The following is a 16,286-nucleotide window of genomic DNA, read 5'->3' as shown; positions in this document are numbered from 1 at the left end:
GGTCGGACCCTTCGTTCCTGCGGGTAGGTGTTCCCCTGGAACAAGTGTCCAGGCACTCTGTGGTCTCCACGGATGCCTCTGCCACCGGCTGGGGGGCCACGTTCGACGGGCATGCAGCTTCAGGTCTGTGGACGGGACCTCAACTGCATTGGCACATCAACTGCCTCGAGTTGTTAGCAGTACGTCTTGCGCTGAGCCGCTTCAAACCGCTGCTACTAGGCAAGCACGTACTAGTCCATTCGGACAGCACTGCGACCGTTGCGTACATCAACCGCCAAGGTGGTCTACGCTCCCGCCACATGTCACAACTCGCCCGCCATCTCCTCCTCTGGAGTCAGAAGCATCTGAGGTCGCTTCGTGCCGTTTTTATTCCGGGCCTGCTCAACCGTGCAGCCGACGAGCTCTCACGGCAGCAGGTGCTACCGGGAGAATGGCGACTCCATCCCCAGGTGGTCCAGCTGATGTTCAGGCGCTTCGGGACCGCACAAGTAGATCTGTTTGCCACCCTGGACACGTCTCATTGCCAGTTGTTCTATTCTCTGACCGAGGGGACCCTCGGCACGGATGCTCTGGCACACAGCTGGCCCCGGGGCCTACGCAAGTATGCGTTCCCCCCAGTGAGCCTTCTTGCACAGGCCTTGTGCAGAGTCAGGGAGGACGAGGAGCAGGTCTTGCTAGTTGCGCCGTTTTGGCCCAACCGGACCTGGTTCCCGGAACTAGTGCTCCTCGCGACAGCCCCTCCCTGGCCCATTCCTCTGAGAGAAGACCTGCTCTCTCAGAGACGGGGCACCCTGTGGCACCCGTGCCCAGACCTCTGGAAACTCCATGTCTGGTCCCTGGACGGGACGCGGAGGTTCTAGGTGACCTACCCCCTGCGGTAGTTGACACCATCACTTCCGCTAGAGCCCCCTCTACGAGGCGCCTCTATGCGTTGAAGTGGAACCTGTTCGTTGACTGGTGCTCCTCTCACGAGGAGAAACCCCGATCTTGCTCCATCAGAGCCGTGCTTTCCTTCCTGCAAGATGGGCTGGAGCGAAGGCTGTCTCCCTCCACCCTTAAAGTGTATGTTGCCGCCATTGCTGCACATCACGATGCGGTTGATGGTAAGTCTCTTGGGAAGCACGACCTGATCGTCAGGTTCCTGAGGGCGGCGAGGAGACTGAATCCTCCTCGCCCACTCTCTATACCCTCTTGGGATTTGTCTCTGGTCCTTTCGGCACTTCAGAGACCACCCTTTGAGCCTCTGCAGTCAGCTGAGTTAAAAATTCTGTCCTGTAAGACAGTACTCCTGGTTGCATTGGCCTCTATCAAGAGGGTAGGGGACCTGCATGCATTTTCGGTTGACGAATCGTGCCTAGAATTCGGCCCGGGTAACTCTCACGTCATCCTGAGACCCCGACCCGGATACGTGCCCAAGGTTCCTACCACTCCCTTCCGGGACCAGGTAGTGAACCTGCAAGCGCTGCCTTCGGAGGAGGCAGACCCAGCCCTGGCTTTTCTCTGTCCCGTTCGCGCTCTGCATCTGTACGTGGACAGAACGCAAAGCCTCAGGACCTCAGATCAGCTCTTCGTCTGTTACGGAGGCCAGCAGAAAGGGAAGGCTGTCTCCAAGCAGAGGATGGCCCACTGGATAGTGGATGCCATCGCCTTGGCTTACGAAGTACAAGGCGTGCCCTGCCCGCCTGGGTTGAAAGCCCACTCCACTAGGGGTGTCGCTTCTTCCTGGGCGCTGGCACACGGCGCCTCGCTGACAGACATCTGTAGAGCTGCAGGCTGGGCGACACCTAACACGTTCGCTAGGTTTTATAGCTTACGTGTTGAGCCGGTTTCTTCCTGTGTACTCACTTCTTCTAGCCGGTAACATCGAAGCTCCCGCCTTAGTGTCGGCTTGCTGCGCCACTCCCTTCCTAGGAACGGATACGTGCGCTTTTTACCCCCAGTCGAGTTCCCCACTTGGCGAACCCTGTGAGTTCCTCCGCACCCCTTCGGCAGTCGGACGTTGCGGAGCGTCCGACGCCAGGCCTAGTGCTCGTATGCTTGTGTAACTTGTGCTAGGCTGGGTTCCATATGTGCGTTCCCTGCGGCGATCCCATATGTGTTTTCTTCCACGACCAGCTCCCTGCGGTGAGCCCGTGTCTTCCCTGGGCAGAGTCTGCTCTGCCGTCACTGTCCGGTGTGTCTCCCCCTTCGGGTGGAGCCACCCCAGTGACATTCCATATGTTGCACTGCCCCCTCGGCCAGTCCATATGTGTATTCTCCACATGTTACCTCCCTTCGGGCAGGATGTGGCTCCGCAGCGTCCTTTTCCCTGGAAAGGTACGCTTTCCCAGTGTTATTAAGAGTTCATTGTGTGGGGGTAATGGAACAGCAGTTGAGCTCCCTCTACGCAGGTCTTCCGCCCCAGCAGTTGGGGGGCTGAGAGTCTTGCGTAGGGCGCTGGATGTGGCAGCAACCGTGGCGTTTTCCATGGGATCCCAATTACGTCGTCACGTCGACGTTACGTCGAACGTGAGAGACTGAAAGGGAACGTCTCGGTTACTGATGTAACCCTCATTCCCTGAAGGAGGGAACGGGAGACGTAACGTCCCGTCGCCACTGTTGCTGACCATCGCTGCATGGCCGTCACAAATCTCGGCTCCTCAGCGAAAAACAATGTGTGCGTGCGCCCGCTTCCTGTTTATACCGGCGGGGCGGGGGCGCGTGACGCGTTCACGCACGCCAACGTTCATTGGCTTGTTCTGTAGATACTCGAAGTTGATAGGGCTCTCTGAAGTGATCCCAATTACGTCGTCATGTCGACGTTACGTCTCCCGTTCCCTCCTTCAGGGAACGAGGGTTACATCAGTAACCGAGACGATTTCTTTCAACAACTAAAGACTAAAAACTAAACATGTTTTCTCCTGAAGACTAAAGATAAAGTGTGGATAATCAGAGAGAGCTGAAAGCAGACGTACTACAAAAGATACGGACTAGCATTTAGGTCTAATTCATTTGTTGATCAGCAGTGTTTTAAACATTCATCAACATCTCCATACGTCTCTAATTATCTCCATTTTGAGACACAGATTTTGTCTGTAAAAGCTTCTACTCCAAACAAGCGAACACTCACATACACTCACTCATCTAAACATCAGTAGAGAGGTGTCCATGACATTAGTAGGATAATGGACATTTTGTTTGTGCACTGACCTTTCACTCTATTTAGACTAACCTGTACACATAATCAAAACTCATATGGGCCATAGTGTCCTACCCACAACCAGCTATTTACACCCTTTTAATCGAGTGCCTTTTGAATATTGCACCATACTGACTTGCACCATTTTCATGACTGATTAATATATCTCTACAAAAAGGTGTTACTTGTCATTTCAAAGCTTTGGTGTGAATGAATCTCTCAGTTTTATGTACACACGGCTGGGTTGTGAAACCCAAATAGAAGTTTTGTAGCTTTTAGACTGTCTCTTAGGTCAAACATAAACTGGTAAAACTGATGTGTTAGATTTACTTAAAATATATATGCACTATTTTTGCATCACACTTTTTAAGTAAACCCAACTTGGAACAATTTTAATCTTTGGACCAAAAGATAATCTTTTATTATGTGAACTGAAATATTTGAGTTCACTCAACATTCTTTACTTAAAACATGCAACATGAAATAATCTACTAAGTAATTTCAAGTTGTGTTAACTTAGCATTTAAACTCATTTATATTCAAAATATAATTAATTGAGTTGAACCAAAATAACATTTGAACTTATTTTAGATCTTCAGCTATTGGTCTGCTTACTGCACTGATACATTTCACTCAGTCACTGTTTATAAAATTTACTCAAACAATGTAGCACTGGGAAAAAAAAAAACATCACACACAGCTATTAAACCATGTGGTTCACTTTAATAGTGATTAAATTACAAGCAGTTTTGTTTGACCAGGAACACCAAATTATGCACAGCAGAGGGTTTTCAGAATTTACAGATTTTATTTTACACGAAATCAGACAAAAATATTAATGACTTATCTTCGTCTTGCACTAATGGATGTGTCTAAATTTTTATCCTGTTAAATGCTCTCTAGAATGAGAATGTGTTTTAATGCCTCTTTGTCAAAATTTATCTCTAATCTACTAAACAAACTTTAAGGCCATTTTGATGAGGAAATGTCAGTCATGAACAGTATAAATATGTATTGAATTGCTCTACATGAATTAACAGTTTTTTGTAAGATAAGTAAATAAAGCCTTTCTCCGTAGAGCGCTGGCCCAGGTGATGCGCCAGACAGCTCCAGGAGAACATGTGGAGAGAGAGGAGAGCTTGGCGGTGCATGGACAACACTATGAGAACATGCAGGCCAGAGCAACGGGAAACAACCTGCGTAAGTAAATCTGATCCTTACCATCAGAGCTCACGCACAACAGGTTGAATCAATGTCAATCAAAGCTCAGTTTAGCTCGTTCTGGAAAACACTCTCCGCTGTGACAATCCAATAGTAGCAGATGCATCTTCTTCACCCCAGAGAAGCAGCTGTGAGGTCCTATGGCTATTCATCAGTAAATATATTAGCCTGCTTGATTTGACTCCTACTGAGAACAGGGGAAGTAGTTACAGAAGCCCATTTTTGGCGTGTCCGGTGAGCTGCAGTAGCACTTGCGTCTATAGTGATCATTTAACATGGTGAGATAGTAATTACCACAGGCTAAGTGGCTGACTAACACACACAGCAAGCACACTCTCTCTCTCTCTCTCTCTCCCTCTCTCTCTCTCTCTCTCACACACACACACACACACACACACACACACATGTTGGTTTTTGTGGTTTATGGGGACTCTCCATAGGCGTAATGGTTTTTATACTGAACAAACTGTGTGTGCTATTGCCCTACACCTAAACTTAGCCCTCACAGGAAACTTTGTGCATTTTTAGATTTTCAAAAAAACACCATTTAGTATGTTTTTTAAGCCTTTTGAATTACGGGGACATAGGCAGTGTCCTCATAAACCACCTTCATATTGTAATACCTCTGTTATACCCATGTCATTATACAAATTTGTGTCCTCATAAACCACATAAACATGCACACACACACACACACACACACACACACACACACACACAGACACACACACACACACAGACACACACACACACACACACATACACACACACACGCACACACACACACAAAAAACTCTATCTCTCCTGCTCTCTCTCTTTTCACCTCACTCATGCTGTTATTTCATGCAAATAATACAAATGTGCAGGAAAATATGAGAACGAGCAAATTATCACTTTAAAAATACCCTGTTTACTTTGGCAAGTGTTCTCATTTATTTTATAAAATGGATAGTTCTGCTACTGGGTGCTGATTGGTTCAATATATTATAAAACATAAAGCTGTTGTAAAATAATCACTCAGGAAAATAATTACCACCTGAATTCCGGAATGTTGGGACGTTTTTTTAAATTTGAATAAAATGAAAACTAAAAGACTTTCAAATCACATGAGCCAATATTTTATTCACAATAAAACATAGAGAACATAACAAATGTTTAAAAGGAGAAATTTTACACTTTTATCCACTAAATGAGCTCATTTCAAATTTGATACCTGCTACGGGTCTCAAAAAAGTTGGCACGGGGGCAACAAAGGGCTGAAAAAGCAAGAAAGTTTGGAAAAGATTCAGCTGGGAGAACATCTAGCAACTAATTAAGTTAATTGACATCAGGCCTGTAACATGATTAGCTATAAAAGGGATGTCTTAGAGAGGCAGAGTCTCTCAGAAGTAAAGATGGGCAGAGGCTCTCCAATCTGTGAAAGAGTGCTTAAAAAGATTGTGGAATACTTTAAAAACAACATTCCTCAACGTCAAATTGCAAAGGCTTTGCAAATCTCATAATCTACGGTGCATAACATCATCAAAAGATTCAGAAAAACTGGAGAAATACTACCAGAAACCACAAACATATGCTCCCCTCCAGACAATGTCTATTTCAGGGAAGGCCTTGTATATTTCAGCAGGACAATGCAAAACCACATACTGCAGCTATTACAACAGCATGGCTTCATAGTAGAAGAGTCCGGATGCTGAATTGGCCTGCCTGCAGTCCAGATCTTTCACCTATAGAGAACATTTGGCACATTATTCAACGAAAAATACATCAAAGACGGCCACAAACTCTTCAGCAGCTAGAAACCTATATCAGGCAAAAATGGGACCAAATTCCAACACCAGAACTCCAGAAACTCATAACCTCAATGCCCAGATGTCTTCAAACTGTTTTGAAAAAAAGACTAGATGCTACACCATGGTAAACATGCCCCCATCCCAACTATTTTGAGACATGTAGCAGGCATCAAATTTGAAATGAGCTCATTTTGTGCGTAAAATATGACAGAATATTATAACTGCTAGTCTTGGATGCTGATTGGTCAATGCAGTGTACTATATAAGGATAGTTTAGGTCCTGGATGCTGATTGGTTAGTAGAATATATCATCAAATAGTTTTGGTCCTAAATGGTCAATGATGGATCAATACAGTGTTATAAAATGGATAGTTCTTGTCCTGGATTCTGACTGGTCAATCCAATATATTATAAAATGCATAGTTCTAGTCCTTATTGGTCAATACAAAATATTTTAAAACAGACTTCTGAACAGAGTTCTGATCCTGGATGCTTATTGGATAGTAATGAATGTATAAAAAATGGATAGTTATGTTCCTGGATGCTGATTGCTCAAAATGGAATATTATAAAATGGTTCATTCTTAGGATGCTGATTGGTCAATATAACATATTATACAAATGGGTAGCTCTGGTTTTGGAAGCTGACTGGACATTACAAAATATTATAAAACAGATAGTTGTGGTCCTGGATCCTGATTGGTCAATACATTATATTATAAAATTCCCATTTCTGGTCCTGGCTTCCGACTGGTCAATACAAATAACAATTCATTATATCTACTATTGTCAGTCCTCTGTTGTGTGTGTGTCTTGTGTTTCCACGTGTGCCCTGTTTTTCTATGCCCATATTTGGTTTGTTTCCTGTCCTCGTTATGTCATTAGTAGTTTATTCGTTTCCAGGTGTGTTTGAGTTGATTAGCCTAGTATTTAAGTCCTGTCTGTGTAGTGCCATTTCGTCTGGTCTACTCGTTACTCCCCGTGTTTGATGGCGATGTCTGCCTTGTCCTGTCTTGCCCTACCTTGATGTCGACATTAAAGTCCTTTGTTTTGAGTTACATCCTCGTCTCCTTGTTCCTTGTTCCTCCCTGCTGTGTGCACCATGACAACTATAGGGATAGACCTGAATGAATTTGCCTAATAAAATAATGTTTTAATGAAAATTTGTGTTCTTGATATTTTTAATATGTAGAAACCATTTTTATTAAAGTCACAAGGCACTCGAGGCCATACAGTATCTTAATGCTTAAATATAACTTCCTTTAATTTAGCCAAGGTAAAAATGATTAAACATTGCTTCGCAAGTCAATGTGAATATGCCATTTGCCAAAAGATATCTGGCATGAAAAACAATCACAGCTTCTCTATAAATAATGATTAAAATGAAATATTACAAGCTAAGAAGTCTAATTCAATAAAGTTCAGCCCACAGACAGCACTGATTTACTAACATTGTCTTGTGGCATGTCACAGTGTTGCCATGGTGCTGACAGTTTACCAATTTGTTTCCCAGTTGTTTAGATCAATACGCTTTGCGGTGAGTCAAACAGTTACACTTTATTTGATGGCCTCCTAATGAAAGTCAGAAACGCAGTTGTAGCAGATGTATGCTCTTTTTATAGCCTGTGAGTCTCATGCAAACACTCTGACGTGCTTGGTAAGGCATGTTTGCATAAATAAATTGCTGCACAAAGTCTGTTGGCTTTTATTTTACCACATTGTAATTCAGTGGTCTGACAGCTGTTACTATAGAATAGTGCAAACAAAAATGAAAACTGGCTGAAAGTGTACTCACTCTCAGGCCATCTTTAATGAAGATGAGCTTGTTTTGGACTCTCATTCTGAAGGCACCCATTCACTACAGAGTGAACATTGCTGAGCAAATTTGTTTTTTGAAGAAACAAACTTATCTACATCTTGGATGGCCTGAGGGTGAGTTTTCATTTTTGGGTGAACTATTCCTTTAAATGTGGAAAGGTAGAGTAATTTCTGAATTTAAGTGGAAGTGAAAAGCACTTTGTTGATGCTCGGCTGTTATCACAATACAAGATGCACGCTTGACTTTTTCTATTGGTCTTCGCTTATTCTCTGAGATGGAAGAAAGGGATTGCATGGAAAGAAAACAAATCGAGCACTTAAAGATAGCTGTCTGCTCTGAGCCAGAGAGTGAAATCTGTAGTGTACACCCGTGTTTTTTCTACAGCAACACTTGAGAGGCAATGGGGAATGTATGTTAACAGGCTAGCTGAGTGATTGCGCTTGCTGCTGAAAGTGCAATGGAGCAGAGCGGAACGACATGCAGGTGTTGCTCCTCTAAAGAGCTGTCTGTACCAACAGGGGAGAAATAACATTATGAAAGAAGGGCCGTTTGCAGGGAATTCAGACATCAAAACAGGGAAAGAAGTCTAAACCACCGGCCTGCTCACATTCAAGGCTCTGAGGCCACAAAACCATTAAAGTGTTTATTCAAGAAGTGCTGACTGTTCCCACACTGGGACCATGGGGCTGGCTTGGCCTTGTTGTGTTAAACAAGGTTACACATATGAAGCAAAGGAAAGCAAAGTCGAGAGCCATGTCATTTATGAAAGGTGAGAAGAGTGAAGTATAGAAACTAGTGACAGAGCTGTTGCGCTGTGGTGCTCATGTGGGTGACAAGTTTAGCTCTGGCCCTTAATATGCACAAATATACAAAGGTTTGAGGTCAAAATGATTTGTTTGTTTATTTATTTTTTTATGCTCACAAAAGCTGCATATATCTGCTCAAGATTAGAGTAAAAAAATCAATCAATCAATACTTAAATTAATATTGTTACAATTTAAAGTAACTCTTTTGTATTTTGATGTATTTCAAAATGTTATTTATTTCTGTGATGCAAAGCTGAATTTTCAGCATCATTACTCCAGTCTTCAGTGCCATTCTAATATGATGATTTGCTGCTCAGAAACATTTCTTATTATTATCAATGCTGAAACATATTATAAAAAACAGTTGCTTAACATTTTTTTTTTTTTATGGAAACATTGACTTTGTAATTTTGTAATTGTATTTTGTAATATTATAAATATATTTACTGTCACTTTTAGTAAATTCATTTAATCCTTGCTGAACATATATTAATACTGACCCCAAACTTTTGAACAGTAGGTTTTTTTCTCTTCGTCTCTTCTTTCTTAGCTAGGGTATAGATATTTTTAAATAGGGTAGCTATTTTGTTTTTTCGTCTCTTCTTTCTTAGCTAGGGTATAGATATTTTTAAATAGGGTAGCTATTTTGTTTTTAGTAATTCTCCAACCATCTTTAGCACAAGTCAGGCTAATAAACTGTATTCTTCAGATTGATCTTAATCATGAAAATATCTTCATTAATGTCTTTTATGTCACATTTTACACACCACCAGAGCTAAAAATTGGGAAATAAAATATTTCCGTCTTTTGTGTTCAGTTAACCTTCAGTTATCACGCTAAAAGCTTAGCCTACTAGCTTAGTATAGTGCTGAGTGCTTAAGACAACTCTTTTGATTAGGATATCACAATAGTGCTATGTTTTTGCCATGAAAGAAGAAAGGTGCTTTTTGAACAAATAAAGGTGTAGTTAAAACTTCAAACAGCTGAATCTAGCCAAATCTTGACTCCCTGGACGATGCGGTTATTAATGAGGCGACTGGTTAATTTAAACGAAAGGCAGGACCTATCTTTCTATGAATGGTCTATCTCCTCCTCTTCAGACTGTCTCACAGGCACAGACAAAAAATTCCTGTCACTCTCAACTGTATCTAATAACGAGGCAAAAGCCCAAAAATACCTCGCTTCTGCAATACACAGACTTGAAATTACATCAGTATTCTCAAAACTGAGTCATCTAGTGGCTGGACAAACAGAGAATTAGCGTGAATAAATCAGTCGCTGGAATGCAATTCATAGTCTCGGCCCAGCAATCTAGGTTAACCAAGCAGACTTGGTTTGGCTTGACTGCTTTATGTATTTACTGCCCAACCACTACAATTTCCAGTACCATACAGATCTAACTTGCAAATTAAGGGATGCCCGCAGTTTTGCTGTAAAGCTCTAGTCCAAACATTTACCAGGACAAGCTGAGAAGCTGTTTTAATTTAAACAGGTGACAGCAATGATATATAATTAATTCACCCCCAGAGCCAGTGTTTGTACAGCACAGTTTTATTCATGAGAATCTGCTTAAACTCAGAATCCGCTGGGCAAAGAAACTAACGGTGACTCATTACTATGCCAGTTAACCTAATCAACTCTCAGTCTACTGTTTACACATCAGAACAGCTTAGAGGAGTTTTTAGCGAGCTTAAAGGACTGAATAACTGTTAGAGGTGAAAACAGCATGAAGATGAATTGAAATGCAGTACTGTGTGGAGTTCGTAAGACTGCAGCTGAGTTAAGTCATTGCTGATGAATCCCGATTATAATAATGATATGCGTTCTCTGTGCATACAGTAGAGAAACACAACAAAATAAATTTTACCAGGAGTGAATATTCCTGTCAAAAGTCCTTGAGTTCAGCTTTGGTTTAGTTACACAGACATCTTTACCTGGTTTGCTGCACTGCTTGTTTCCATGGAGATGGTGTAAGATTTTGCTGACCATTGTTTTTCTTCTTTATGAAAAAATACAAAATAAAAAGGCAAAATAAACCATCACAATGGGATCAGATGGGTGATGTGCCAGATGCATAAATGTTGCTAGTGATTGCCCATTTAGCATGATGGGAAATAAATCTGCTCGTAAATTCGTCCACACATCAGTCTCAAAATGACAGGTACTTGTCATGTAGTTTCAGCATATCACAAATTTTTCCTAAATATTTGCCAAAAAATGTGTCACTAGGAGGGCAGTGATGAAACGGTGGTTTTTGGTTATTGAAAGTCTGAGACTAGGGATGGACAATATATCTATACCATAGTGCTCATCTGGTATTTTTTTATTTTAATTTATTGACTGATATTGGATATGTAATAATGCTCATTTCTCTGATTTTTACATTTAAATTTGACCTTTAAAACAACAGGTTTAAGGATTTTGACAATTTTTTTTTTAGTTACATTTTTCACAGAAGCTGTTATGCTGATAGTTTGTAATGAAGAAAAAAAATCATTAATAAGAGGACTTTGGTGCTAATGTTTTGCTAGGGGTCTCTATATCAAAGTACCATGATCAAAGTAAATATCAAATTTTCATACTGTGCATTATAATGTTAAAATAGCTAAAGCTTTTAAAATTACTTTTTTAAATAATTATCAGCTTACTGATATTGGCGAGAATTTTATTATTAGTGCTTCATTCATTCATTCATTCATTAATTTATTCATTCATTCATTCATTCTGTTAGTTAATTTTTTTCAAATAAAAAAATCATTAAATGCAAAAGGGAAGCATTTCTGCAAGTTGTTTCAGACTTTTGGACTCCACTGTATATCAAAATACCATTGTACCACCATCTGTGGTACAATGGTACCACAGATGGTGGTACGTGTGTCGAGCGTGTGTCGAGTTTCAAGTTCCTTGGCATCCACATCTCTGATGACCTCACCTGGTCCCATAACACCTCTACTCTGGTCAAAAAGGCACAGCAGCGCCTTTACTTCTTAAGGAGCCTTAAGAAAGTTCACCTGAATCCCAGGATCCTTGTGGAATTCTACCGCTGTACCATTGAGAGCATACTCACGAACTGCATCTCAGTATGGTACAGCAATTGCTCCGCATCTGACCGCAAAGCACTCCAGCGGGTGGTGAAAACTGCTCAACGGATCACCGGCACCCAGTTAACTTCCATTGAGAACATTTATTATAAGCGCTGTCTGGGCAGGGCAAGAAACATCATCAAGGATGCCTCTCACCCTAACCATGGACTTTTCACCCTCCTTCCATCCGGCAGGCGTTACAGGTGCCTACGCTCTCGCACCAGTAGGCTCAGGAAGAGCTTCTTCCCCGAAGCTGTGACACTTCTGAACGCCACACCACCAATCTAACCTGCACCTGCTTATTACTGCACTGGTCACAGTACTTTAAACACATGCATTTGCACTACTCATATTTTGCACAGACTGCACATCGTTCAAGTCATTACACTATAAACTGTTTAAAGTTGTTACTGTACAAGCACAGTAAACTATTCTATAAAATATTGCACTACTGCTATTTTGCATAGAATACATTGTTCTATCAATACTTTGCACACTCATCCAGCTGTATTTATTTATTACCACTGTTCTCACGTTTCTGCTGTTCATAATGTGTATATATAATCTGTAATCTATATAATCTACATTGCTCTGTTCATAATGTACATACAATCCCTACATTGCATTCCTATTTTATATTCTGTATACTCTGCTCAATACTGTATATAGCAATTCCACTGTATATTCTGTAAATCATATCTTCACTTACTCTGCACTTATATGTATATAAAACACTATATTCTTGCACTTCTGGTTAGATGCTAACTGCATTTCATTAGCTCTGTACTTGTACTCTGCATAAATGACAATAAAGTTGAATCTAATCTAATCTAATCTAATCTGACACTATAATAATATTTTGTAATGCTGTGAATTAAACATGGCTGAGAAATGAGTGGCCACTCTTCTACTTAACAGTTTATTCATCGTAGTCTCGTAATGGTGCTAAACTCTGACTAAAATTTGCTAGGGGAGGGTTTGAGAGCGCAGCTGAAATTGCTGTTATTGATTTTAATGAATTTAGGCAGGGACAGGTAGAGCCCGGGCAGTCAGATCAATTATCGCATCTTAAACAGAGTTCCCTCTTCCCTCTAATGCCCGCCTCCCCCCTCGAATAATTATCAGTTAATTTCCTGCCAGTCAACGTGCTGACAGGTAGGTGGCTATGTAAATCAACGGCATCTGAGGAAGGCTGCGATGACTGGCAAGCAATGGTGTGGACTTCTCAGATCCCATAGGTTCCAAGTTAACACATTATAATTAGAAAAAAAATTCACACCATCAAAAACAAGCAAAACATATAAATAATCCCCGATTGGAGCTGTGACATAAATCGCACGTCTGGCTTGTCAGAGGGTGCATGGAGCTCACACTGCTAAAGCAACTGTTGAGAAGATGAGAGCTGAGAAAGGCTGCTTTTTTATCGGGCCCAAATTGGCTCTTTGAGTGCTGTGTCACAATAGGGGGTGGATTGCTTCAGATCTTCATACATACCACCATCAGTCAAACACTCCCACAGATTGAGCTGAAATCGGCCATAGATGATTGTAGAGGAGCAGTTGCCCACTTCATGTTAAAGGAGTCACATTATGAGGAGTTCATTTTGATCTTTTATATGTGCTGTATGTAATTCTTTGACTGTGTTGAAGCATAAAAATACAGCATGTTTGCAGATATTTCAGAAACATGCACATACTTTTTTTCAGAAACCTTCACATACTTTATTCGCCAGTTTTTCTACTTTGAAATGTGCGTTCCATGTCGGAATGTCTGTTGTTGTGATTCTGCCAACTGCCAATTTATCCAATAATATTTCAAAACCCTGGGTTGCTAATTGGCAAAAAACACAGCATATTTCTGCAATGGAAGCCAGTAACGAACTGGGACAGAGATAGCAGATTCTACCCAACCTACAAAGCATCAGCGTCCATCTAAAAAGCATGACCAGAGGCATATTAAAATGTGGATAAATCAACTCATCAACTTACAGGATGGTCGGCTTCTATTGTCAGTTGTGGTCGTTCCTGTTGCATGTCCTGGCAGGAAAAAAAACTCTCTCCAATATTTTGAATTTGGACTGCAGTAATCATTTCAACCTCTAGCTGTCAATATTACAGATTGCACCAATAAGATGCAGAAAAAATTACTTGTTTTAAAATCTGTCAGATTCCAGAAATATTAACATAAGACAGCCCATATTTACAGGTCAACATTACCTGTGAAATAATATAAGCAGAATGGGTAGTGTGTAGCACCTACTGCATAGCATCTAAAGAAGCCAAAGAGAGCAGCTGGTTAAAAAAGAGGATCTTGTTAGTTTATATAAGATCACTGGTCAATTCAGTCGGTAACACTTTATTTTGATAGTCCACTTTAGACATTCTAACAGTAAGTAACTTTGCAACTACATATCAACTAGCAGTCATTAGAGTATTAGTGGCCACTATAGTAGTATATTAATATGGACCCTTTTAAAGTCGTGTTATCATTTGCCCCAAATGCAAAGGAAACAATCCATGATAGCATTTCTGTGACTTTTCCAACGAGGAAAAAAAAAAACCTAAAAAAAATACTGAGCGATAATTACATTGTTACAAAAAAAGGGTAAAAAAACCCCCCAAAAGACCTGTCACTCCCTCAGACTTTATATTAGATGCACTCAGACAGCATCAGTTCTACTTAATTTAGGGAAAATTAAGGGAGAAAAAAATTATTAGATTTACAAAAAAAAACAAAAAAAATTGGAAAAAAGTAAACTCTGTCATCACAGTTTGTGTAAAGGGTCCATAGTATTATCAGTGCAGATTATTTTGTGACCCTGTCACATGTAATGCAGGCTTTGGGAGGAGGCTGGTATTGAGATATTAGAAAAGTAAAAAAAAATACTGTATATTTGACCCATCAACAAAGCTGCATCCCAAGCAAAAGAGCAGTGACTTTTGTAACTTATGATTCCACATGCAAAGAGACTTTTCTTAAAGGCATGGCAGCAAAAACAGCCTGTTTTTGTTTATAAAGATAAAAGGGAGGGTGATCATGAAAAGCTAAATTCTACAAAACATAATTAGTGTACATTTTAGGTGTACCTAAAATATTTTTTATGATATAAAAAAATTAATAAAGTCATATTAATCTAACAAAAGCTTTAAAATAATGAAAGATTTTTCTGAGAATAGTTTGCATGCTGAGAATAATTTATAATTCCAAAAACAAAAATGATATAGACGAGAGAGAGAGAGAGCGAGAGAGAGAGAGAATTCATAATCATATATTGAGCAGCTCAGTAGTTGTAAGCATAATTTTTTGCAGTGTTTTTCAAATGTGGATTGTTGGTTTGTACATGTTCTGTAGCTTCAGCACATATCCAAATGTATTATGGTAGCATAATGGCACCCTACGAGAGCTGTTATTGTTATGCAAGTGCAGAGCCGTCATAAACAGCTTGAAAAACATTCTTCACTTTGTGTTTGAACAGCACAGTTAGAACGACAGAAGGACATTCAAAGTCTAAATCAATGCAGACTTTGTCTGTAAACAAGACCGCATCATCAGAAAAAATAGCATCTTAAGAAATGCCATTTCAAAGAGTCCAATTTCACAACGATTACACTGACTCCAAACAATTAAAGTAACATGATGTTAAATAAAGCAATACAAATTAGATCTCTTTGTCCATTAAGGTCTGGCTGTGCTTTTATTCAAGCATTTCACCAGGTGCAAAGGTGTCAACATGCTGTCCCACTGGCGTGGCGGACAACTGACAGGTGACTGTGTGGCACATGAGTGCTACTTCCTGTTCCAATCATTTCTCCATGGCACAAGCCTCCCTCCGCAACAGGAGCACTTACGGTAGTGTGGCCTCTTTTTACTGCAGGTGGTCAAGCGGGGGAGAAGTATTTCCTCTCAACTTAAAAACCATGTCATTGAGTGGCTGTCAGACCACGTCTTCTCAGTCAAAATGTAAGCCCAGTGGTGATGTACACTCCTGAAGTGGGCCAGTCCAATCTGGATTTTATGGCACCGCTGTAAGAAATAGGTCCACTTCACTTTTTTTAATTGGTCTACATTCTTCAGTGGCAGAATTTAGACTGGAGGGTATTTCGTCTTCCAGAGTTTCTGAACCAAGTGTTTGAAGCATTTACTGAGAGAGAGAAAAAAAAAATTCTGGTTATTACTATGTTTAGCATTTAGGGAGTGAGGCAGTTCAGATCAGATAAACTGAGGAGTTTATTAATGTATGCTGATTTTGAACTTTTTTCTATCTTTTTCAGGTTGATTGTGGTTAGTGTTTGTTTACAGCACTGAACCATTTTACTCCTTTATGAAATAAACAGACAAATGCAACCATTAGGAATTGTGTCGATACTGTTTAGTTGCATATGCTTTCTGC

At 40.7% G+C, this 16,286-nt stretch overlaps 1 protein-coding gene across 1 annotated transcript in view; it reads left to right on the top strand.

Moving 5' to 3' along the window:
- The window catches only part of LOC306856901 (protein shisa-9B-like), a gene marked incomplete at both ends in the record, with an annotated part of 38,867 nt that overhangs the window by 2,915 nt on the left and 19,666 nt on the right, over positions 1 to 16,286 (top strand). The window contains one exon of the mRNA XM_079396444.1: positions 4,257 to 4,378. Within this exon, the coding sequence (XP_079252570.1) occupies positions 4,257 to 4,378 (122 nt within the window). The remainder of the gene's footprint in view (positions 1 to 4,256; positions 4,379 to 16,286) is intronic.

Source organism: Barbus barbus (genome assembly GCF_936440315.1).
Source record: "Barbus barbus genome assembly, chromosome: 3".
Taxonomy (NCBI): Eukaryota; Metazoa; Chordata; class Actinopteri; order Cypriniformes; family Cyprinidae; genus Barbus; species Barbus barbus.
The sequence above is the reverse complement of the archived record's forward strand: the minus strand, read 5'-3'. Positions and strand labels throughout refer to the sequence as shown.